General features: G+C 40.6%; 1 protein-coding gene and 1 pseudogene across 1 annotated transcript; one reads left to right on the top strand and one right to left on the bottom strand.

Annotated features, from left to right (window-relative positions):
• Window positions 1–17108: 17108 nt before the first annotated feature.
• On the bottom strand, window positions 17109–17405 carry LOC119535506 (immediate early response 3-interacting protein 1-like). Its single transcript, XM_037837821.1, has one exon. It carries the CDS (start codon window positions 17403–17405, stop codon window positions 17109–17111), a length of 297 nt encoding a protein of 98 aa, XP_037693749.1.
• Window positions 17406–19392: 1987 nt separating this feature from the next.
• Window positions 19393–19604, top strand: LOC119535573 (annotated as a pseudogene).
• The last annotated feature ends 7247 nt before the right edge of the window (window positions 19605–26851 follow it).

Below are 26851 nucleotides of genomic sequence, written 5' to 3'. Positions count from 1 at the left end.
GACTGTAGCTGTGGATGATTACATCAATGAAGGGCATGGATTCTGCAATGAGAGAATTCAATCAGCTTGATTTAATCCAGTCTGTTGAAGGCTTTTAAGGAACAGAGAAAGAACCTTCACTTCTTCTTTGGCTAGCCAGCAAAGCATTTCTTCAGAAGTTCATACACCTTCATTGGCATTGCCAGTTTGCTGCCTGAGGAGTTCACCAAACACCTTCATTGCAGTTGCCAGTTCACTGTCTGAGGATTTTAGCGAGACACTTTTATGAAATCCTACATTTGCAGATATCTCTTGTTGATTATGTTTCCCTAGAGAACCCTAACTAATACAGCTTGGTACCAGGAGTGTTTCTAGGGAAACAGAATCTTAAAATGGGCATTTACGTTTGGTTTTCTACTCTGACTAGATTCAGAGGCATTAATTACTCCATTTGCAATAATCAAGATGGCACTGACAGTCCATGGCATGAGTTGGCAATAGGGATATGGGAAATAACACCACTTGATTAGCCTAATTATACTCTTGTATGAAGCAAGGCTCTGGGTGACAATGCTTTTGAAACTTTAACAGAGTTTTGCAGAGTGAAGAGGTATAATGATGTTGGCTGGTCACTCTTAGATATGCTGGATAAAGTTATAAAAGAAAGGGATGAGCTAAAGGCTTCAAATTTGAAACTTAAGCACTGTATGAGAGATGTAAAAGATTCCATGTGTGCCTTGAAAGAAAATCTTATTTCCTGTGGTCATAGACTTGAGATTTCTGAAAACCAGACCCAGAGTCTCATGTAAGTTGCAGATTTACAATGTAAATTAAAAATATCAAACTCACAGGGTGTCTGCTATTAAACTAAAGACATTGATTGGAAAAGAATGGGGTCCTGAAACTTGGGATGGGGACATATGGATTGATAATGGCAGTGACAACACTGGAGCCATGCATTCTTCTGAGTGTTTGCTAGATATATGTGTAATGGTCTGCCCTGAGGAAGCAGCCCTCCCATCTGCAGTCTGCCCTGAGGAGACAGCTACCCAACCTCCAGCGTGCTTTGAGGAAACAGCTTCCCAACCGCCAGGCTTCTGTAGGGAGTCTGCCATCCAATCTCCACCTAAAGAAATTAACCCTTCAATACCTGCTAAAACTATAATCACCTCACCCGAGGAAGCAGCCCTCACTCCTCTGGAGAGATTAATCCTGTTTCATGAATGAAACTGAAACAGAATTTCCTGAGATAAAGGGCTTGATGGATAATTCTAATTCTTTTCATGACCCACTCCCCCCACACCAGTCTTTTCTTCAAGACCTATAACTAGATTAAAGTCCCTAGTGGCTCTGAAGGGTGAGGTACAAAGTGTTACCCATGAGGAGGTACTCTATACTCCAAAAGAACTGTAAGAGTTTTCCAATTTATACAGACAGAAATCAGGGAAATATGCATGAAAATGGATAATAAGGGTGTGGGATAATAGTGGAAGGAATATAAAGTTGAATCAGGTTGAATTTATTGATACAGGCCCACTAAGCAGAGATTCTATAGCTCATGGGGCTAGAAAGGGCATTAACTGTTTGGGTGGTTGGCTGAAACATCAATCAAAACATGGTCAACATTACCTGAGGTCAAAATGCCAGAAATGCCTTGGTATAGGGTAGAGGAGGGGATTCAAAGGTTTAGAGAAATTGAAATGTTAGAGTGGATTTATCATGGAAGACCAGCTCTCACACCCCTGGAATGTCCAGAGGACACACCTTTTACCAGGACTGTGAGGAATAAATTTGTGAGACTAGCTCCATCATCCCTGAAGAACTCTGTAATCACCCTGCTCTGTAGGTCAGATATTACTGTGTGAACGGCTCTCACTGAGCTGGAATCCTTAAACACAATGGGGAAAATCTGGTCCTGAGTCAGCAGAAGCCACATGGCAGCACTTAATCAATAAGACAAGCTGTAAAGAATGAAAGAGGACCCCTACCTCACACCCTACACAAAAATTAACTCAAAATGGACCAAAGATCTCAATATAAAAGAAAGTACCATAAACTCCTAGAAGATAATGTAGGAAAACATCTTCAAGACCTTGTGTTAGGTGGCCACTTCCTAGACTCTACACCCAAAGCACAAGCAACAAAAGAGAAAATAGATAAATGGGAACTCCTCAAGCTTAGAAGTTTCTGCACCTCCAAGGAATTTCTCAAAAAGGTAAAGAGGCAGCCAAATCAATGGGAAAAAAATTTTGGATACCATGTTTCTGACAAAAGACTGATATCTTGTATATATAAAGAAATCCTACAACTCAATGAGAATAGTACAGACAGCCCCATTATAAAATGGGCAAAAGATATGAAAAGACAGTTCTCTGAAGAGGAAATACAAATGGCCAAGAAACACATGAAAAAATGTTCAGCTTCACTAGCTATTAGAGAGATGCAAATTAAGACCACAATGAGATACCATCTAACACCGATTAGAATGGCTGCCATTAAACAAACAGGAAACTACAAATGCTGGAGGGGATGTGGAGAAATTGGAACTCTTATTTATTGTTGGTGGGACTGTAAAATGGTTCAGCCACTCTGGAAGTCAGTCTGGCACTTCCTTAGAAAACTAGATATAGAGTTACCTTTCGATCCAGCAATTGCACTTCTCGGTATATACCCAGAAGATTGGAAAGCAGTGACATGAACAAATATCTGCAGGCCAATGTTCATAGCAGCATCATTCACAATTGCCAAGAGACAGAAACAACCCAAATGTCCTTCAACAGATGAGTGGATAAATAAAATGTGGTATATACACACGATGGAATACTACGCGGCAGTAAGAAGGAACAATGTCATGAAACATATGACAACATGGATGAACCTTGAAGACATAATGCTGAGCGAAATAAGCCAGGCACAAAAAAAGAAATATTATATGCTATCACTAATGTGAACTTTGAAAACTGTAAAACAAATGGTTTATAATGTAGAATGTAGGGGAACTAGCAATAGACAGCAATTAAGGAAGGGGGAACAATAATCCAAGAAGAACAGATAAGCTATTGTGGGTAAATTTAATGTTCTGGGAATGCCCAGGAATGACTATGGTCTGTTAATTTCTTATGGGTATAGTAGGAATAAGTTCACAGAAATGTTGCTATATTAGGTTACTTTCTTGGGGTAGAATAGGAACATGTTGAAAGTAAAGTATTTCTCTTAGGTTAGTTGTCTTTTTCTTACTCCCTTGTTATGGTCTCTTTGAAATAATCTTTTATTGTATGTTTTTTAAAATATTTTAAATTTTTTTAAAATTTTTCATACAGTTGATTTAAAAAAAATTTAAGAAAAAAACAAGGAAAAAATATGCAGAGCCCCCTTGAGGAGCTGGTGTAGAATGCAGGGGTATTGGCCTGCCCCACCTCAATGGTTGCTAACATGCCCACAGACATAGGGGATTGGTGGTTTGATGGGTTGAGCCCTCTACCACAGGATTTGCCCTTGGGAAGACTGTTGCTGCAAAGGAGAGGCTAGGCCTCCCTATAATTGTGCCTAAGATCCTCCTCCCGAATGCCTCTTTGTTGCTCAGATGTGGCCCCTCTCTCTCTAGCTAAGCCAACTTGAAAGGTGAAATCACTGCCCTCCCCACTACGTGGGATCAGACACCCATGGGAGTGAATCTCCCTGGCAACGTGGAATATGACTCCTGGGGAGGAATGTAGACCTGGCATCATGGGATGGAGAACAACTTCTTGACCAAAAGTGGGATGTGAAAGGAAATGAAATAAGCTTCAGTGGCAGAGAGATTCCAAAAGGAGCCGAGAGGTCACTCTGGTGGGCACTCTTACGCACACTTTAGACAACCCTTTTTAGGTTCCAAAGAATTGGGGTAGCTGGTGGTGGATACCTGAAACTATCAAACTACAACCCATAACCCATGAATCTCGAAGACAGTTGTATAAAAATGTAGCTTATGAGGGGTGACAATGGGATTGGGAAAGCCATAAGGACCACACTCCACTTTGTCTAGTTTATGGATGGATGAGTAGAAAAATAGGGGAAGGAAACAAACAGACAAAGGTACCCAGTGTTCTTTTTTACTTCAATTGCTCTTTTTCACTCTAATTATTATTCTTGTTATTTTTGTGTGTGTGCTAATGAAGGTGTCAGGGATTGATTTAGGTGATGAATGTACAACTATGTAATGGTGCTGTAAACAATCGAAAGTACGATTTGTTTTGTATGATTGCGTGGTATGTGAATATATCTCAATAAAATGAAGATAAAAAAAAAAAAGAAAGGAAATGAAATAAGCTACACTGGCAGAGAGATTCCAAAAGGAGCTAAGAAGTCAGTTTGGTGGTCACTCTTACACACAGTATAGACAACCCTTCTAATGAATTGGGATAGCTGGTGGTAGATATCTGAAACTATCAAACCACAGCCCAGAACCCATGAATCTTGAAGACAATTGAATCAAAATGTAGCTTATGAGGGGTAACAATGGGATTGGGAAAGCCATAAGGACCACACTCTCCTTTGTCTAGTTTATGGATGGATGAGTAGGAAAATAGGGGAAGGAAACAAACAAACAAACAGACAAAGGCACCCAGTGTTCTTTTTTACTTTAATTGCTCTTTTTCACTTTAATGATTATTCTTGTTATTTTTGTGTGTGTGGTAATGAAGGTGTCAGGGATTGATTTTGGTGATGAATATACAACTATGTAATGGTACTGTGAACAATCGAATGTACGATTTGTTTTGTATGACTGTGTGGTATGTGAATATATCTCAATAAAATGAATATTAAAAAAAAAAAAAAGACAAGCTAGGCTTGGCTACCGTAATGGAAAACAGGCTCAAAGTAGCAGTGAAAAGAATGAGTCGCAAAGGCTAATAGCACTGCCTAGTGGATCATGGAGTACCTAGAATAAAATAGATCAGCAGTCTACTAAATTGTTGTTTGATCTGTATAAGCAGAAGAATTCTAGGTCAAATGAACAAAAGTCTAAGTTGAATTACAAAAACCACGTCATGGACCCTTAATCAATTCCCAGACTTGAGACACTTTACAGACCCAGTGCCACTTGAATGAGGGGAAGGCCAGGTACACTTGGGTAAGGGCCCTGTTACAGTGCCAAAAATTTATACTGTCAATCTTCCTCCCAGCTCTCCCCAAGGGGACCTCTGACTTTTGCCAGGGTAATTGTGCATTGGGGAAAATCAAATGATCAGATATTTTGGGAATTATTAGACACTGGTTCAGAAGTGATATCAATTCCAGGAGATCCAAAACATCACTCTGGTCTAACAGTCATAGTTGGGGCTCATGGAGGTCAGTTATTTGATGGAGTTTTAGCTCAGGTCCATTTCACAAGGGGTCCAGTGGGTTGCCAGACCCATTCTTTTTGGTTATTTCCCCAGTTCTGGAATGCATAATTGGAATAGACATACTCAGCAACTGGCAGAATCCTCACATTTGTTCCCTGACTCATGGAGTAAGAGCTATTACAGGAAAGGCCAAGTGGATGCTGCTAGAACTGCCCCTGCCTAGCCAAATAGTAAACCAGAAGCAATACCTGATTCCTGGAGGGATTGCAGAGATTAATGCCCCACTTAAGGACTTGAAGGATGCAGGGGTGGTGAATCCCATGACATCCCCATTCAATTCTCCTATTTGGTATGTGCAGAAAACAGATGAGTATTGAAGGATGACAGGGGATTATCATAAGCTTAACTAGGCAGTTATTCCAATTGCAGCTGCTGTCCCAGATTTGGAATCATTGCTTGAGGAAATCAACACATCCCCTGGTACCTGGCATGCAGCTATTGATCTGGCAAATGCCTTTTTCTCAATAGCTGTTAGTAAAGACCACCAGAAACAGTTTGCATTCTGTTGGCAAGGCCAGCAGTATATATTCACTGTGCTACCTCAGGGGTGTATCAACTCACCAGCTCTATGTCTTAAAATTGTCTTCAGGGATCTTGATCATTTCTCCATTTCACAAGACATCACATTGGTTCGTTATATTGATGTCTTCATTATATCTTATTGGTTGGACCTAGTGAACAAGAAGTAGTATCTACTCTGTTTGTTGTGAAGGTATTTGTGTCAGAAGATGGGAGATAAATCCAACAAAAATACAGAGGGCTTCCACCTCAGCAAAATTTCTAGGTGTCCATTGATATGAGGCATGTTGAAATATACCTTCTAAGGTGAAGGATAAGCTATTGCATCTGGCCCCTCCTATGACCAAAAAAGAGGCATAATGCTTAGTTGGCCACTTTGTATTTTGGAGACAACATATTCCTGATTTGAGTGTGCTACTCTGGCCCATTAACTGAGTGACCAGAAAAGTCTCCAGTTTTGAGTGGGGATTGGAACAAGATGAGGTACTGCAAGAGGTCCAGGCTGCAGTGCAAGCTGCTCTGCCAATTGGCCCATATGATCCAGCTGACCCAGTGGTGCTGGAAGTGTCAATGGCAAATAGAGATGCTGTTTGAGACTTTGGCAGGCTCCTATAAGAGAATCACAATGTAGACCCTTAAGATTTTGGAGTAAAGCCTTACCACCTTCTGCAGATAACTACTCTTCATTTGAGAAACAGTTTTTGGTCTGCTATTGGGCCCAAGGAGAGACAGAATGTTTAACCATGGGCCACCAAGTTACCATGAGCCCTGAGTTGCCTATCATGAGCTGGGTGTTATCCAAACCACCAAGCCATAAAATTTGGTGTGCATAGCAGCACTCCATTATAAAATGGAAATGGTGTATGTGAGATAGGGCTCAAGCAGGTCCTGAAGGCAAAAGTAAGTTACCTCCTCTTTCCCAGCCCACAGCTATGGCATCATTGCATGTTGCTTACAAACAGTTGGCTGAGGAAGAGAAAACTCAGGCCTGGTTTACAAATGGTTCTGCATGACATGAAGGCACCACCCAAAAATGGACAGTGGCAGCACTGCTGCCCCTTTCTGGGATGTCCCTGAAGGACAGTGGTGAAGGGAAGTCCTCCCAGTGGGTGGAAATTCAAGCAGTGCACCTGGTTGTACATTTTTCTTGGAAGGAAAACTGGCTCAAGTTGCATTTGAATACTGATTCATGGGCTGCTGCTAATGGTTTGGCTGGATGGTCAGGGACTTTGAAGGAACATGGTTGAAATATTGGTGAAAAGAAGTGTGGGGAAAAGGTATGTGGATAGACCTTTCTGAGTGGGCAAAAAACCTGATGTCATTGTGTCCCATATGAATGCTCACCAGAAGGTGACTTCAGCAGGGGAAGATTTTAATAAGTGGATAAGGTGAACCAGTCAGGGGATGCCAGTCAGCCTCTTTCCCTAGTGACTCCTGTCATTGCCCAGTGGGCTCATGAACAAAGTGCTCATGGTGGTATGGATGCAGGTTATGCATGGGCACAGCAACATGAAACTTCCACTCACCAAGGCCTACCTGGCCACAGCCGTTACTGAGTGCCCAAATGGCTAGCAGCAGAGACCTACACTCAGTGTCTGATCAGTCTGCTACCTGGTAGCAGTTTGATTACATTGGACCACTACCATCAAGAAGGGGCAGTGATTTGTTCTCACTGGAATAGACACATACTCTGGATATGGTTTTGACTTCCCTGCATGCAATGCTTCTGCCAAATTACCATCCATGGACTTAGGGAATGCCTTATCCACTGCCATGGTTTTCCACACAGCATTGCTTCTGACTAAGGAACCCACTTCACAGCAAATGAAATGAGGGTATGGGCATATGCTCATGGAAATCTCTGATCTTACCATGTTCCCCTTCATGCAGTGGCAGCAGGGTTGACAGAATGGTGGAATGTCCTGTTGAAGACTTAATTACAGGACCAACTAGGTGACAACACCTTGCAGGGCTGGGTCAGTGTTCTCCAGGAAGCCGTGTACGCTCTGAATCAGCATCCACTCTATGGGGGATTTTCTCCCATATCCAGGATTCATGGGTCCAGGAATCAAGGGAATGAAATAGGAGTGGCATCACTCACTATCACTTCTTGTGATTCACTAGGAAAATTTTTGCTTCCTGTGCCTGCAACTTTAAGCACTGCTTGTCTATAAGTCTTGGTTCCAAAAGGATGAGTGCTTCCATCAGGATACACAATAATTCCAATGAACTGGATGTTAAGACTGCCATCTGGCCGTTTTGGGCTTCTCATACCTCTGCTTATGGCAAGGAAAGGGATTGGTGTACTGGTTGGGTTATTGATCCTGACTATCAAGGGGAAATAACACAGCAACTGCACAAAGGATGTAAGGAAATGTTTTCTTGGAATACAGGATATCCCCTAGGACATCTCTTAGTACCACCATGTCCTGTGATTAAAGTCAATGGAAAACTGCAACAACCCAATCAAGGCAGGTCTACCAGTGGACAAGAAACTTCAGGAATGAAGGTTTGGGTCACCCCACCAGGCAAAGAGCCAAGGCCAGCTGAAGTGCTTGCTGAGGGTAAAGGGAACATGGACTGAGTAGTGGAAGAAGGCAGTGATAAAATGAACCATGACCATGTGACCAGTTGCAGAAATGAAGACTATGATGGCATGAATATTTCCTGCTTGTTTTGTTATGAGTGTTGTTCTAGTTTGCTAATGCTGCTGGAATGCAAAACACCAGAAATGGATTGGCTTTTATAAAAGGGGTTTATTTGGTTACAAAGTTACAGTCTTAAGGCCATAAAGTGCCCAAGGTAACAAATCAACAATCAGGTACCTTCACTGGAGGTTGGTCAATGGTATCCGGAAAACCGCTGTTGGCTGGAAAGGCATGTGGCTGGCTTCTGCTCCAAGTTCTGGTTTCAAAATGGCTTTCTCCTAGGATGTTCCTCTCTAGGCCATAGCTCCTCTTCAAACTGTCAGTCTCAGTTGCTCTTGGGGCATTTTCCTCTCTTAGCTTCTCTGGAGCAAAAGTCTGCTGTCAGTGGCCTTCTTCAAACTATCTCTCATCTGCAGTTCCTGTGCTTTCTTCAAAGTGTCCCTCTTGGCTGTAGCAAACTTGCTCCTTCTGTCTGAGTTTATATAGTGCTCCAGTAAACTAACCAAGGCCCATGCTGAATGGGTGGGGCCACATCTCCATGGAAATTATCCAATCAGAGTTATCACCCAGAATTGGGTGGGGCACATTTCCATGGAAACAACTTAATCCAAATGTTCCAACTTAATCCCCAGTAATATGTCTGCCCACATGACTGCATCAAGAATATGTTTTTTTCTGGGGGACATAATACATTCAAACTGGCAGAAGTATGTTTGTATTTGTCTGTAAAGCAAATATCTTTGTTTTCTTCTTTATCTTATTCCCTTGTCACATGATATAAGCTGTCTTGTTCATTTCACAGTATTTAAGTTAAAGGAAATTAAGTTTTGGAGTCAATGTCATCCAAGGACTTGCACCCTATTCTGGAGAGATTTAGTGCATTTCCAGTTGTATGCAGGACAGCTGAATACTGTGAGGTAAAATATATGTCTGTTACTGTGCTCTACTCAGAGATAAAGTATGGTTTAAGGTGATGTGTATAACTGCAAAGTTGAAAAGGGGTGAAGTGTGATGTTTAGGTTAATGTGTCAACTTGGCCAAGTGAGGGTGTCCAGGTATCTAGTTAAGAAAGCACTGTCCTAACCATTACTGCAAGGACATTTATGGCTGGTTAACAAACAAGGAGGCTGGTTTGTTAAATCATCAGTCAATTGACTGCAGCTGTGACTGATTACATCAATGAAGGGTGTGACTTCTGCAATGAGGGAATTCAATCAGCTGGATTTAATCCAATTAGTTGAAGACTTTTAAGGAGTAGAGAGACAGACTTCACTTCTTATTTGGCTAGCCAGAAAAGCATTCCCTGAGGAGTTCATTGGACACCATCATCAGAATTGACAGTTCACTGCCTGCCCTATGGAGTTTGGACTTGTGCATCCCCACATTTGTGTGAGACACTATTATAAAATCTTATTACAGATATCTCTTGCTGATTCTCTTTCCATAGAGAACCCTAACTAATACAGCCACTTTGCAAATACTTTTTAATTCTTTGCCCAAATTCCCTAGGAATATATTGGGACTTCACACTTAAGTGTACAAACAAGCAGATTTCAAACCTATTTGAAGTTCCATGTAATTATGGTGTTTGAATAAACCAATCATGCAAGTTAAATTATATAGTGTTCTGGAGAACAGGTAAATTTAGCACCACATTAACATTTCTTCCTTTGATCTCTCATGCAGAAGTTGAAGTTTTAAAACACCATCAATATCATTATTTACACTTTAGTCTGATTTGCTTTATTTCTGACCAGATCATCTGCATTCATATCCTGAAGTCATCTCTTTTTCAGTCTTTTTACCATTTTTCTATGGGGTAATGCTGACTTTCATAGCTAAACAACTCTTGGTCTGAGTCTTAGATATCCCCAGGTACCTGAATTTCCCCTAACAACAGGGATGAAGGATCATATGGCATCTCTATATTTTGGTTCTTTGTTACCAACACACTGCATTCCAGATGGGGTGCACCATTGTACTTTGATACCAACAGTGGGTAGGTACATCACTCTCTCCACATTTCCATTGAGATGCAAAGAATCTCTGCTTATTTTAACACATGTAGATGATTGAGAGTCCCTGTAAGCTGTGAAGACCAGAGACCCCTGGAAGCTAGGTGTTGCTTGGTGATGGAGTTGCCAATGAATGAAAGCCATTTGGATGGAAAGAGTCTAGATTTATTTTAACACCAGGAGGTTCAAGAAAGACACTGCAAGCAGTATGGCCCTGAGTCTTCTGGAATCTGATAAGCTGCACATGGCCTTGGAGTTGGCAGTGATTAAATGTGTTTTGCATGTGAAGACCCTCTGCTTATTTTAACACATGTAGATGATTGGTAATCCCTGTAAGTGGCAAGACCAGAGACCCCTGGAAGTGGATGTACACTAGTCACAGGATTACATACTGAAGAAATATTTCTTCCCTTTGAGACATGGCATGAATGAGAGTATCAGGAATAAGTTGTCATCCACTCTTTAAGGACAAGTATTAATATTCAGATCACTTGGAAATCTCATTGAAGGGAAGGAACATTTTTGTGCATGGAACACTCACCCTCACAAATATGTCATGTAATCATCTCCCTCCTCTGGGAAGGAACAAAGTGATGTTCTTGAAGGTGGATGTAGACCAAACACAGGCAAATATGTGAACGAGCTGTGGCCTCCCTTTGACATATGATGTGAGGAAGAGTCCCAAGAATAAATCTGTCATCAAGTCCTCAAGGGCCAATTGGAAGTGATATTGGAAGGAAGAGACATTTGATACTCTCATCTGCAGGGAGGAAAGAATATATTTCAGAGGATTTTTGCCCTTACTCTATCTTTCTGATGGTGCCTCATGGAGGATTTATGCATGGAGAAGATGGAAATTGCATCCCACGCCAGCATGACTGAGGATGAATGAGGGTAGTTTGAGTCCACTGAGCTCTCAGCAGTGTGTCCAGGTGGATGTGGACCAAGCACAGATTTCCATGTGAAAGATTTATGTTTTCCTCTCAAGACATGTTTTTGTTTTTCAAATTTTAATTTAATTTGAAAATTTTTTATTAGAACAGTTGTGAGTTTACAGAAACATCATGCAGTAAGTACAAAGTTCCCCTATACCCCCATCACACACACAGAGTGTTAGTTTTTGCAAGTTTTGTTTACATGAAGCTAATTTCTGGGAGACAGTATATATTTTTAGATTTGTAAATTCAACTTTATTCACATATGTTCTCCCATAAACAAAGATGTCCTTCCATCCTTTCAAAATACTATAACTGGGCTAAGATGGTTGCAGAGAGAGGAGTGGAAGCCAGATAGCCCCCAATGAATAACAAATAAACAACCAGGAACAACTAGTAAATAATCTGGTATAACTGCAGGGGCAAAAATGTGACTGTCCACTCACCATACACCAACCTGAGTTGGGAGGAATGCCTGAGATTGCAGCATAAAATCTGTAAGTAAAATGTGCAGACCTGAGCTAAGAGCCCCCTCCCCCATGGAAAACTGCAAAGCCTGAGAGCCCCCTACCCCGTGGCAAAGTGCATAGCCTTGCTTTGCTAGAGAGCAGCACTCCTGAGCAAGTGAATATAGCTCAGTTGAGCTCCAACCTGGGTTTTAATTAACAAGCATGGACTGCTCAACAAAAGTTATGAATCCCCAACAAGCAGACAGAGGATCTTGGTGATGACAGACCTTGGAGAGCTCTAGGGCCTCACTGGGAGGGTGGGGGAGCTCAAAGGACCGGGTGCTGACTCTGGCTGATGTGTGAAACTGAGGGTGGCCACAGATGTGGCCCTGAAGTGGGGATTTCTGTCCCTTTCTTGGCTTAGTGGGGAAAGCCTCAGCCATTTTCAGTTCCCAGTGCTCTGCCCCTGACAAGAGTGGAGATAGCACAGGCAGAGACGCTATTAGAACATAAATGACTATTAGAACATAAATACACCCAGGGAGTATATTTCCCCTAAGAGGAAATATGTGGGGCCAAGCTCTACTAACCACCTTCCATTCAGAAACAGACCCCAGAGCCTGTGGGAAAACAGCCATGGGCCACACCTCCCTACACCAGTGTGGAGCTACAGGCTGACAGGTGTCACCTGCTGGGCAGAAAAGCACAGTGACTTGAGGCTTCATAGGATGTATCAATCTAAGACATCCTCAGGGAAACTGGTTACTATTGCCTCCTTCCAAGACCTGAGCCTGTTCTCATCTGGGAGAACCTGATGTGGGTAACCAAGGAAACCAGATGCCTAGACAACAGAAAACAACCTACACGAAGAAAAACAAAGTTATGGCCCAGTCAAAGGAACAAAATTACACTTCAACTGAGATATAGGAATTTAAACAACTGGTACTAAATCAATTCTAAAAGTTTAGGGAAGGTATGGCAAGAGAAATGAAGCTTATAATGAAAACACTGGGCAAACATAAAGCGGAAGTTGAAAGGTTGAAAAAACAATTGGCAGAATCTATGGAAATGAAAGGCACAACACAAGAGATGAAAGACACAATGGAGACATATGAGAGCAAATCTCAAGAGGCAGAAGAAAAAACTGGAACTGGAGAACGAGACACCTGAGAGTCTACATACAAAACTGATAGAGAAAAGAATGGAAAAATATGAGCAATGTCTCCAGGAACTGAATGACTACATGAAATGTAGGAATGTATGTGTCATGGGTGTCTCAGAAGGAGAAGAAGAGGGAAAAGGGAAAGAAGCAATAATAGAAGAAATAATCAATGGAAATTTCCCATTTCTTATGAAAGACACGAAATTACAGATCCAAGAAGCTCAGTGTTCTCCAAACAGAATAGATCTGAATAAGCCTACACCAGCACACTTAATAATCAGATTATCAAATGTCAAAGACAGAGAGAATCCTGAAAGCAGAAAGAGAAAAAGCAATCCATTACACACAAAGGAAGCATGATAAGACTATGTGTGGATTTCTCAATAGAAACCATGGAGGCAAGAAGGAAGTGTGGTGATATATTGAAGATACTGAAAGAGAAAAACCACCAACCAAGGATCCTATATCTGGCAAAACTGTCCTTCAAGTATGAGGGAGAGCTTAAAACATTCTCTGACAAACAGACAATGGCAGTGTTGGTGAACAAGATACCTGCTCTACAGGAAACACTAAAGGGAGGACTGTAGATGGAAAAGAAAAGAGGGGAGTCACAATTTTGGGAGATAGTAGCACAGCATTGTGGGTACATTGAACAAAGATGACTGTGAGTATGGTTGAAGGAGGAAGGCTAGGAGCATCTGGGACACCAGAAGGAAAGAGGAAAGATAGAGACTAGGGCTGTATAAATCAGTGAAACCTAGGGTGCTCAGTGATTGTGTTAAGAGGTGCAATTATATTTTTACATGAGGTAGAATAAATGAATGTCAACATTGCAAGGTGTTAAAAATGCTGCTTAGTATTCCATCATGTGTATATACCACATTTTATTTTATTTTATTTATCCACCCATCTGTTGAAGGACATTTGAGACATTGAAAATGTAAAATAAATAGTTTATAATGTAGAAAATAAATAGGGTGGGATTGGGGGAAAATACAATCAATGAAAACTAGAGACTATAATTAACAGAAACATTGTATTATGCTTCATTTAATATAACAAAGGTAATATACCAAAGCTAAATGCATATGGGGGGGTACCTGGGGGAAAGGTAACAGCATTAGTGAGGTTGTCTGACTCTTTATTCTACTTTAGTTTAATGCTGTCTCTCCTTTTGGTGCTTCCTAGCTGTTATGTTTTTTTTTTCTTTCTTTCTTTTTTCTTTCTCTTTTGTCTCTCTGCCTTCTTTGACTCTTCCTCCTTGTTTGTGGAAGAAATGTAGATGTTCTTACATAGATAGTGGTGATGGTGGTGAATGCATAAATACATGACTATACAGGGAACCATCAATTGTTTACTTAGGATGGAATGTATGGTTGGTGAACAAAGCAGTCTTAACAAAATGGGTTGCTATAGAAATCTTGAGGACACTATATTGAGTGAAATAAGACAGACACATTAGGACAGATATTGCAGGGTCTCCCTGATATGAACTAATTATAATATGTAAACTCATAGACATAAAATATAAGTTACCAGGATATAGAAAGAGACTAAAGACTCCTCCTGAATGCCTCTTTGTTGCTCAGATGTGGCCCTCTCTCTCTGGCTAAGCCAACTTGAAAGGTGAAATCACTGCCCTCCCCCCTACGTGGGATCAGACACCCAGGGAAGTGAATCTCCCTGGCAACGTGGAATATGACTCCCAGGGAGGAATGTAGACCTGGCACCGTGGGACGGAGAACATCTTCTTGACCAAAAGGGGGATGTGAAAGGAAATGAAATAAGCTTCAGTGGCAGAGAGATTCCAAAAGGAGCCGAGAGGTCACTCTGGTGGGCACTCTTATACACACTTTAGACAACCCTTTTTAGGTTCTAAAGAATTGGGGTAGCTGGTGGTGGATACCTGAAACTATCAAACTACAACCCATAACCCATGAATCTCGAAGACAGTTGTATAAAAATGTAGCTTATGAGGGGTGACAATGGGATTGGGAAAGCCATAAGGACCAAACACCACTTTGTCTAGTTTATGGATGGATGTGTAGAAAAGTAGGGGAAGGAAACAAACAGACAAAGGTACCCAGTGTTCTTTTTTACTTCAATTGCTCTTTTTCACTCTAATTATTATTCTTGTTATTTTTGTGTGTGTGCTAATGAAGGTGTCAGGGATTGATTTAGGTGATGAATGTACAACTATGTAATGGTACTGTAAACAATCGAAAGTACAATTTGTTTTGTATGACTGCGTGGTATGTGAATATATCTCAATAAAATGATGATTAAAAAAAAAAAAAAAAAAAAAAGAAAGAGACTAAAGAATGGGGAGCAGTTGCTTATTATGAACAGAATGCTCAACTAGGGTGAACTTAAACATTTGGAAATGGACAGATATGATGGTAGCACATTGTGAGAATAACTAACAGTGCTGAATGCTGTGTGAATGTGGTGGAAAGGGTAGGCTCAGAGTCACATATGTCACCAGAAGGAAAGTTGGAGGTTAAAAGATGGGAATGTATAAAACAGTGACTCTTATGGTGTTCGATGTCCATGATTAACAGTACAAATATTAGAAATCTCCCTCATGAACTAGAACAAATGTATGACTCTATAACTAGAAGCTAATAATAATAACTAGAAGCTAATAAGATAGGAAAAAATATACCTATTGCAAACTGTATACTACAGTTAGTATTATTTTAATGTTCTTTCATCAATAGTAACAAATATATTACACCAATACTATGAATCAATAATGGAGGGGGGTGGTTACAGGTACAGGAAGATTTGGGTTTCCTTTTTTTTGTCTGTATTTCTTTTCTGGAGTAATGAAAATGTTCTAAAAATTGAAAAAAATTGTGATAGATGCATAACTGTATGATGGTACTGTGGGAAATTGATTGTACACTTTGGATCTTTGGATAGTTGTATGGTATGTGAACAATCTCAATTTTTAAAAAAAGTTAAAAAAAATTGGGGCAAAAAATATTATAACATTATTTCCACAAAAATTTCATAATTTTAATCTTTTTGCACAAAACTGTGTTAAGGTATGTGCAAATAACCTCACAGGATGATCTTAAATATAAAAACAGTATCAAACATACAACTTATCCAGAATAAATGTCCAGTTGTCAGAGAGAATGAAGAATTAAACTCACACACCTTAACATTTCCACCAGGAAATGAAAGCATGATAATTTTTTTGGAGATAAATACCTTCACAGTAAGCACAGTCTTAATTGTAGTATGGTTGAACTGTGATTGTTCAGGATTGCTCTTGTAGGCTTACATTTATGTTGATTTAAAAAAATAAGTCATCATTGCAAAATGGGCACAGACTTTTCTACACAGATTTTCTACCAATGAAAATATGGTCTGGTCTCATCATTAAGGCAAGTCAATAAAATAACAAACCAAAGAAAGTACCTAAAAGCATAATCATCATGTGACTGATGTATAAAATTAGAATTCTCCCTGAAATCAGGGAGCACTGTTCCTCAATATTATTATAAATTTGACATTTCCATAGCTGAGAGAATATATAGTCAAAAAATTTAACTGAGAAGTTTAAAATCACCTATATATCATTTTATATATAATAATTAGTTTCTAAATCCTTCAATTTTATCTGGCATGATAATCACTCTCACATCATAGCTAAGTCATGAGGAATGTCAAAAATTTGGGAAAACAGCAACAACAAAGTCATCCTTGGGAAGTGAGAGAAAGAAAAATCTCTGTGAACATAGACATGACAGTCTAGTACCTTTTTTACAAACTTTTCCACAGCATGGACTATTTATTAACAGCCAGTAATCAAATATACTTCAATTCTGAATAGTTACTGCCTCTGTTTTATTGATCTGATCTTTTTTTAATGAAATTACAAGTGAAACATTTTTTAAAAATCACATAAATAGGAACTCATTTTATTGTCAGCTTAACATTTTTGTCAAGTACAAGGTTGGCCAGCTAAGATATCTATATTCCAACAATGACTGAAGTAATAACTTACGTTGCATCTTTTCTTCCAAGTCTCCATTTCCCCCATGGATCTTGACCCATATTATAAAGTAATACAATTACAATTGAGTTTACTATTATCAAAGGCACTCTCATCACAGCTCTTACAGATATAATAAGATTCATTAGCAGAGCAGATTTGATTCCTGACTCCTCCCCAACTCTGCCAATTCCCTGGTTTGTTTCCCAGCCAGTGTTCTTGAGGAAGTGCTCCTTGTGCAGTACAGTGATGGCACTGATGCAGAGCAGGGCTGCCTGCAGCAGTGAGTACAGAGTAAAGGCCATGGCTCCCACAGCTACCCTGGGCCCAACAGCTCACACTCCTGCTGCTGCCCAGGATTTGGTGGTGCAACAGCCTCCCTGGGAGACAGTTTTGGTTCACTGCACACAAGAAAAAATCAACCTTCTCAGCTTTCTAGCTGAGAAGCAAACCCTGAGTCTGAAAAAATCTCACAAATATAAGTGATGCTTATTCCTGTTGATAGATGAGGGAAAGGAAGCCTAGGAGGGGTTAAGTGACTTGCCCAGATCACATGAATTGAGTGCATAGATCTGAGCTCATGAGCCAGTGTTCTGGACCACTGGGCTCTACACCTACCCTACCTGCCACTTACCTTCTCCCAAACTCCCACTGTTTCCAGGCTCACCCCTGGCCTGGCCAACTTCCAGGTTATCTACTCATCTGACTTCCCTGCCTCTGGGCCAGGCTTTCTCATGACCATCCATGGCCCACTTGCCACCATTGGAGCCAGAAGCTCAGTCAACTACTTTGGAATCCTGCCCTGTCAGTTTTTCTGCTGGAATGCTTGCTTGCATTAGCCCTCATCAAGAGCCAACAACGATTCCCTCACTGAGCCTTGGAATCCAGCCCCAGCTGTAACATCAGGCTCTCAGGAGCCACTTCTTTGTCCTCTGAATCTTGCAACTCATGCCTTGGGGTTTCCTTCCTCTGTATTTCATGACTTCAGAAACACTTGACTCCTCCCCCAAGAGGTGACCAGGAGCTCCTGTAATGTTTACCATATTCCTTAAACCAAACCTAACAAGGGACCTGAGGCTCTGGAGTATTCACCCTTTGGCCCTTTCCTGTAGATCCTGCCTGCTGTGGCTTTCTGGAGTCCCAGGATGCTACACATGTTGCTCCTTTGGTGTTTGAAATGTTTCCCCTGGGTTCTGGGAGCTGTTTCTCCTTGATTTTTGAATCCAGGGATGAAAACTGTACTGGAACTCTGGAAACTTGGTACTTTGCTAACAATTTTTTTATTAAAAAACTTTTTTCCTTCTGAAATTCAAAAAGAATCTCTAATATCCTCAGGCTTATCAATGTCCATCTCTTCCTGGATCATAAACACAAATTTTAAGATATTGGTTGACTTGTAAATATCAAAATCTTCCCTCCCCTCTCCTCCATCCCCAGAGCCATGGAAACTACCCAAGTGCTTCTCCAGAACTAGGAAGTTCACCCAGGTTATTCCTGGACCTCAAGTTCAGGCACTGGAATCTTCTCTTCCTAGCAATGCTGATCAACATGGAGTTTCTCTGCCTACATGCATAACAGCCAATCTTTGACACTGCAGTTTCAAAGGGAGAGACACTTTTATTGCAAAGTGCAAAGCCAGGAGAACAGAAGGCCTATGAGCCTTAAATCTGTCTCCCCTAACTACCATAACTCACAAGGCTCATGCCCCAAGTGGAGTTGAGTTTTATAGTCTTCAATGACAGGCATGTTTAGGATAGGATGAACAGTGGTTAAGATCATGAAGTTAGAAATAGTCTAATTATTTAGCATATACAAATTGATTACATGCTTAGTCACAGGACATATGTAAGGAAATGGTTTCTTAACATAATTGTGGGCATGATTTTTAGTATTGTAATAAAGTATAGGTCACCTATAGGTTAAGGTTTAAGCTACTGTGCATGTCAGGCAGGCCAATTTTGGTGAGAACTAGCTGTACCTAGTAAGACAGTTTAGAAATTAGTGTGAGTTAGTTCTGGGCTGACTCAAGTTCTTTCATTAATAAAGAGTAACTTGCTGTCTACAAGATCTCAAGACTTCAAAGTTATAAAACAAGATAAAGGGGTAAAAGTGGGGCCAGTCACAAGTTATCATGAGGCTTTACAGCTACAAGGTAAAGATGATATAGTTATACAATAAAGCATCATCATCAAATACCAAGGCTTCTGGCCTTGAGTGTCAGTAGTTTCAGGTTTGCTTTTGGCTACTTTAATATATACTATCTAGGCTTCCGGTGTGAAGGTCAGAGACAAGATGGCACTGGTGGTGCAGGTCTCTCCACTCATCAAGCTCGGCTGCTACTCTGTCCTGTTCCTCAGCATGGCCTGTGAAGCCAAGCATCACAGTTATCTAAAACCTTGGGTGAAGAAGAAAGGAGGATAGCAGCCAAGGAGAAAAAGGAGGAGGAATTGAAATGTATTGTAAGAGAATTGGCAGAAGCCCAAGATGACAGCATATTAAAATGAGAGATGTGTGTGAGCCTACTTTTCTCCTGGAGCAGTAATGGGTGAATAAAGCTTTCTGTGATGTATTAAAAAAAAAACAAAACTGTCCAGTAAAAGGCACCTGTATAATGAATCAGTAACTATAATAATTTGCTAACTCTTTAACTCTTGATTACATTAGCGTCACTGAACTCTAACCAGTTTTCTTAAAGGCTGATGCAAACTATTTCTTTTCCCTTGGGGAGAGTCCTAAAGCATATTACCAGAATCCTGAATTCCAAAACAGGGAAGCCAGCCTAGTGGCTTCCTTACATGCGGGACACTGATTACGTGCCTTAACTTGGCGGGCCTGGGCTGGGGGACCGGATCCACCCCTGGGGAGGGTAGTGGGTACGGGTGAGTGCGCCCTCTACAGCCCCCCGGGCCTGGGAAAGTGAGGCCGGAGGCAGGCCCCATTTCCTCACCCAAAATATACCAAATGTTAGGAGAGGCTTGCCGGAGGGATCCGCCTTTTCCCCACCCCCTTATCTTGCCCGGACACTCCCCATTGCCAGCGCAACTCCCATCACCACCGGTGCGCATACATTGTTGCCAGACACCGTTACGGGAGCAACTCTCGCCCCTTTTCAATCAACCTCCGCGCCCTCTCAGAACCAATCCAAGCCTTTAACCCCTACAGCTACCCCGCCCTCTAAACCGCCCGATATAAACTTGTACTCTCCCCTAATAAAGCTCTCTCTTGGTTTTCATCATCCTAAAAGAAACGTGTCCCGCCTGTTCCTTTCTCGCCGCCCTCCATACTTGCACGCCTCCCGCCAGGGACCTGGCCAAGTCCCCCGCCTCGCCCTCGCCTCCAGGAAAGAGCCCCCGCCGCCGGTACCCTCGGAGCAATCCTGGGAGCCTAGGATTTAGCAACCGGCCGCCACCCTCTCCCAGACGAATCAACTGCGACCGCACTTACAGATCAAGGATTCTTTACAAGGTGTCTATCCATTGTCCAAAGATAAAGTCCAAACACTGAATTTCTGAAAATTACATGTGTGCATTTTTTTTCTGGAGAGAATGTTCATCACTTTCACCAGATTTTCAAAGGGTCACAGAATCCAAAATAAATTAATAAGTGCTTAGGAATCAGAAAAATGACCAAACATTTGCCCCCAGGATTTGAAATTTTAAACAGAAAGACCATAGATTTAATGCACTTGGAGCAAGAGAGGTTGACCAGGGCAGTCGGTCTCAGGCAGGATCCATGGAAAGCATCACAGAGGATTCTAGAACTCCCCTGGGTAGTGTAGGAAGATTGACCCTCAAACATGTAGGAAAAAGAGAGACTAACCTGGAGCTGAGGATTTTTCCGTAGAGTCCCCCTTGGTTCTATCATTGTCCTATTTGAGGGATTGATGTTGAAACGCCATGACCTGCTAAAGAGGTTAGCTTCAGGCCTTGAGGCCAGGGCTGCTCTTGTGACTGAATATTCCACAGTTCCCAGGCCTTGCATCACAGCCCTGGAGTCAAAACGGTAAACTTCAGTCTCCCCTCCCCATTCTTGACTGTTCCCCACAGCCAGAGGCCCTGCCAACCTTGTAACAGAAGACATCTCAGGGCCTAAGAGGCCATAGAACTTACCTGGGACTATGGCTACTGGGCTGTAATGATCTTGGAGCAGAGTTCAGTGAAGGGAGAGCCTCTCACAGATTTGTGGAAAGAGTGACTCTCCATAGAAGAAAGCCCATGCACAGTGCAGCAGGTTGTTCACAAGAAAAGGGCCACCCACTCAGAAGGGATTTTTGTTCCTCTGATGAAAGAATGAACCAAGGAAATATAATCTTGTGGGTGCATATGTGAGTTGTTTCCTTTGATCTAAATCATTTAATTTTTAAAGAATTCTAGATGTATTTCATTGGGATGTAATTCACGTACCATGAAATACACAAGTTTGTGCAGCTATCACCAGTATCAAATTCCAGAAATGTTCATCACCCTAAAAAGAAACTCTTTACCCATGAGCAGTCTTATTCCCAATTCTCCCCATCCTTCATCCCATGGCAACTACTAATCTACTTTCTGTCTCTATGGATTTGCCCCTTCTGGATATTTCATATACATGGAATCACACAATAAATGGCCATTTGTGTCTGGCTTTTTTCACTTAGCATGCTGATATCCATATCACAGCATGTATCAGAACTTCATTCCTTTTTATTGCAGAATAACATTCCATAGTATAGATAATGCCACATTTTATGTATCATTTCCAGTTTTTGGCTATTATGAATAATGTCAAAACATTTGTACACATGTTTTACATTCATCCAGCATTTTATTTTTTGGAGCGCTCGTGTGCAAGATTTGTGAGAACATGTTTTCAAATCTTGAGTATATACTTAGGAGTAGAATTGTTGAATCATTCATTTAATTTTTTATGGTTTGATGCATCATTTAATCCATAACACACTATAATCATGAGTTCCAAGACACTGAGTATTTATTTTATTGAATACAACAAGAGCTGTTCCCTTAATCTTTTGGAGACTCTCTGCCTGTTTGCATGCCCCTCTCTACCTCAGGACCCTGTCTGTGGCCAGTGCTCATCAGGGCTTAGTGTTGTATGTACAGAGGTGGGCCATGGATCTAGTGGATGTCTGCCAGACTTTCCAGATGGTTCAGCTCAGGTAGATAACTCTGGAAAAACATCTCAAATGTGCTGTACCACTACCACTATTTGCAAAGTACAGTCCTTTGTACTCTTCCATGCATCTTATTCATCCTTTTCTATACTACTCTTCATTGTGTTTATAGGTATTTTATTTAGCAGTCAAGAAATGTTAGAATAACATTTCTTTCTTGACTGTTCTTCACTCTGTGCATCTAGGTTTGTTGCCTTTTTTTTTTTTTGCCATATTCCTTTTTTAAAAAAAATTGAACCATAAGTCACATAAAATTCACCTTTATATGTGTTTAGTCCAGTGATCTGTAGTATATATACTATGTTGTACCTCTTCCTGTTTCCACACATTCAGTTTTTCAAAAAAAAATTTATTGTGGTAAAATATATATAACATAAAAATCACTTTAACCTTTTTTAAGTTCACAATTCAGTGATTTTAAGTACTTGGGCCATGTTGTCTGTTTCTCACTACTATATACTTCCAGAACATCTTTGTCATCCCAAACAGAAATTCTGTACCCATTAAGCAAGAACTCCCCACACCCCTCCCACTATCCCCTGGTCATCTTCATATACTTTCTGTTTCTGTGTACTGGCCTATTCTAAATTATTTCTATAATTGGAATCCTACAATATTTGTCCTTTTTTGGTCTGTCTCATTTCATGTAACATGTTTTCAAGGTTCATCCATGTTTAGCATGTATCAGAACTTCATTCCCTTTAATGACTGAATAATATTCCATCTATGTGGTATTATTCCGCATTTTGTTTAGACATTCATCTTTTACTGGAGACTTGGATTGTTGGGTTGAATAGTCACCATTTAGGTGTTGTGAATAATGCTGCTGTGAACATTGGTATACCTGTACCTGTTCAAGTCTTTGCTTTCAATTCTTTTGGGTAAATATCTAGAAGAATTTATGGGTTATATGGTATTTCTACATTTAATTTCTTGAGGAACCTGTGAAATCTTTTCCACAGTGACTATACTATCTTGTATTCCCACAAATTACATACAAGAGTTGCTATTTCTCTACAACCTTGCCAACATTTTTTTTTTTTTAATATTAGGCATCCTAGTAGGTAGGAAGTGGTATTTCATTGTGATTTTGATTTGCATTTCTGTAATGGCTAATAATAAAATTCTTTTCATGTACTTTCTTCTCTTTGTATATTCACTTTGGTGAAATATCAGTTCAACTCATTTGTCCATTTTTTAAAATTGGACTATGTTTTTCTTGTTGAGTTGTAGTAGTTTTTAAGATACTCTGGATATTAAACCCTTATCAGATATATGATTTGCAACTATTTTGTCCCATTCCACAGGTTGCCTTTTTACTTTTTGATAGTGACCTTTGCACAAAAGGTTTTAATTTTGATGAAGTACAATTTATCTATTGTTTATTTTGTTGTTGATGCTTTTGGTGTCATATCTAAGAGTACAAGGCCCTGAAGATTTCCCCCTAAATTTTCTTCTATTTTTTTTTTTTGTAGTTTTAGCTCTTATATTTATGTCACTAATCCATTTTGAGTTAATTTTTGTATATGGAACAAGATAGGGGTCTAAATTCACTCTTTGGCACGTGGATTCACAGTTGCCCCAGTTCCGTTTGTTAAAAAGAATATTCTTGGAGGGCGTGGGGCAAGGTGGCAGAGTGGTGAGGAGCAGAATTTCGTCTCTCTTCTAGAGCAGCTGGTAGTTACCCAAGAACTATATGAAACAGTGTTTTCAGGGTCTCCAGTAACCAGTCACACATTGGTCACAAGTTTGGAATCTGAGGAAAAGCTGAGATTGTAGCAAACACTGTAAGTTCCCCTGACAAGAGGTCTGGTGCCCCTCCCCACCCAGACTGCATGGACTGTCTTGCTGCTGGCTCCCTGAAAGGGGAAAAAAAACCACCACCAACCTGCTGAGGGCAAGAAGTGGGGCTCAACCCAGCCTCAACTGCACAATTAATTAACAAATTAACTAATTTTTGGAGCTGGGGTGCTAAAGAAGGGCTGGGCTTTGAGACGGGGGGCACATAAAAGTGGGCACCCACTCCCAGGCTCCAAAATAGCCTTTTTTATTTCCCCCTACATTTTGCCCTGTCTCCCTTCTCACTGACTCTTTATCTTTTTGCATTTCAATAGCCCCCAGTGAGGGCAGAATTGAAGCTCTTGGAGAGTAATTATCAGACAATAGCCCAAAGTACATCTTTAAATGCTCTATTCTGACACTGACAAATTATCCAGGCTGGGGAAAGGCTTTTTGAAGGGACTCCTTTTTTTCCTTTTTCTTGTTTTTCTTTTCTATTTTTTTAACAGGAAAGTACCATATGTGGTTACTTTCTATCAGAAAGCCCAAGTTGAAGGACTAGGCTAGGCTAGTGGGGGAGACACAGTAAACAGAACTTCTTTGAATTCCAGATTCACTTCTGAAGAAGGTCTCCACCCCTGTCTTTAACTGGCAACTCAGGCTGATCAAGGAATTAAGCTGGAGTCACCCCAAAGAGGAGAGGGGAGAAGGGAATATTGCCTCTTGGAGACAACTGGATTTCCTAGGATTGGGAGAGTGGATGGAGGTCCAGCTCAGCTGGAAGCCCTCCTTCTGGGAACTCAGACCCCAGGGGCTGGAATTCAGATTCCAGCTTCACTAAACCATGCCCCCAACAGGATCAGAGTCACCAGGAGTACTAAAGTCTCCACATCTCCTTACATTGGTGGGGGAGCTGCAGGCTGGCAAGCATCATCTGCTGCACAGAAGAGACCTCACAGGAGGGCCTCATTCTCTGGGAAACTCCATACCCTCCTTATGAGACCTGGGCCTCTCTAGACTGGGAAAATCTGACTGGGGCTGACCATATCTGAGGAGACCTTCTCACAAAAAGACTACATAGAGGCAAGGCAAGAAACAGAAAAACAAGGCATGAAAAATTCTGATCAACTAAATAGAAGTTAGAGGTCTAGAATAAGTTGAACTGAACAACAGGGGTCAGAGAACAAAGACAACCAACAAGAAACCTGTAGGTAAAAGAGAGGAAACAACCACCAGAATAAACTAATCAAAAAAATCAGATGCCTAGACAACTGAAGATAACAAGCCATACTAGGAAACATGAAAATATGGATCAGCCAAAAGAATAAATTAATAGTTCAACTGAGATACAGGAGTTGAGGCAACTAATGCTAAATCAATTCAGTGAACTGAAGGAAGATATAGCAAAAGAGATGAAGGATATAAAGAAGACACTGGGTGACCATAAAGAACAACTCATAAACTTAAAAAAACAAATGGCAGAACTTATGGGAATGAAGACCACAATGGAGAAGATTAAAAACACAATGGAGGGACATAAGAGATTTGAACAGGCAGAAGAAAGGATCAGTGAACTGGAAGACAAGACATTTGAATTCATACCCACAAAAGAAGAGGTGGTGAAAAAAATGGAAAAATACAAGCAGGGTCTTAGGGAGCTGAGTGACAACATAAAACACATGAATATATGTGTCATGTGTATCCCAGAAGGAGAAGAGAGGGGGAAAGGGGGCAAAAGAATAATAGAAGAAATATTCACTGAAAATTTCCCAACTCTTATGAAAGACAGAAAATTAGAGACTCAAGAAGTACAGTCCACCCCAAACAGAATACAGCCCAATAGAACTACTCCAAGACATTTACTGATCAGATTGTCCAATGTCAAAGACAAAGAGAGAATTCTGAAAGCAGCAAGAGAACAGCAATCCATCACATACAAGGGAAGCTCCATAAGACTATGTATAGATATCTCCACAGAAACCATGGAGGCAAGAAGACAGTGGCATGATATATTTAAGATACTGAAAGAGAAAAACTGCCAACCAAGAATTCTATATCCAGCAAAACTGACTTTCAAAAATGAGGGAGAGATTAAAATATTTTCAGACAAAAAATCACTGAGAGAGTTTGTGAATAAGAGACCAGCACTACGAGGAATACTAAAGGGAGTGCTACAGGCTGATAGGAAAAGACAGGAGAGAGAGAATTGGAGAAGAGTGCAGAAATGAAGATTATCAGGAAAGGTGAAAGGAGAAAGAGGAAAAAATAAGATATGACATATAAAATCCAAAAGACAAAACGGTAGAAGAAAGTACTGTCCTTACAGTAATAACACTAAATGTAAATGGATTTAACTCCCCAATAAAAAGATGCAAACTGGCAGAATGGATTAAAAAACAGGACCCATCTATATGCTGTCTACAAGAAACTCACTTTAGACACAAGGACAAAAATAGACTGAAAGTGAAAGTTTGGAAAAAGATATTTCATGCAAAAAACAACCAGAAAAAAGCAGGAGTAGCTATATTAATATCAGACAAATTAGACTTCAAAAGTAAAACAATTAAAAGACACAAGGAAGGACACTATATATTAATAAAAGGGCCAATCCATCAAGAAAACATAACAATCATAAATATTTATGCACCAAGCCAGAATGCCCCAAAATTCATGAGGCAATCACTGAGATCACTGAAAGTAGTAGACACCTCTACAATAATAGTTAGAGACTTCAATTCATTGCTCTCATTAATGGATAGAACATCTAGACAGAGGATCAATAAAGAAAGAGATATTGAATTG

The sequence above is a fragment of the Choloepus didactylus genome, chromosome 5 (assembly GCF_015220235.1).
Source record: "Choloepus didactylus isolate mChoDid1 chromosome 5, mChoDid1.pri, whole genome shotgun sequence".
NCBI classification, from domain to species: Eukaryota; Metazoa; Chordata; class Mammalia; order Pilosa; family Megalonychidae; genus Choloepus; species Choloepus didactylus.
The sequence above is the reverse complement of the archived record's forward strand: the minus strand, read 5'-3'. Positions and strand labels throughout refer to the sequence as shown.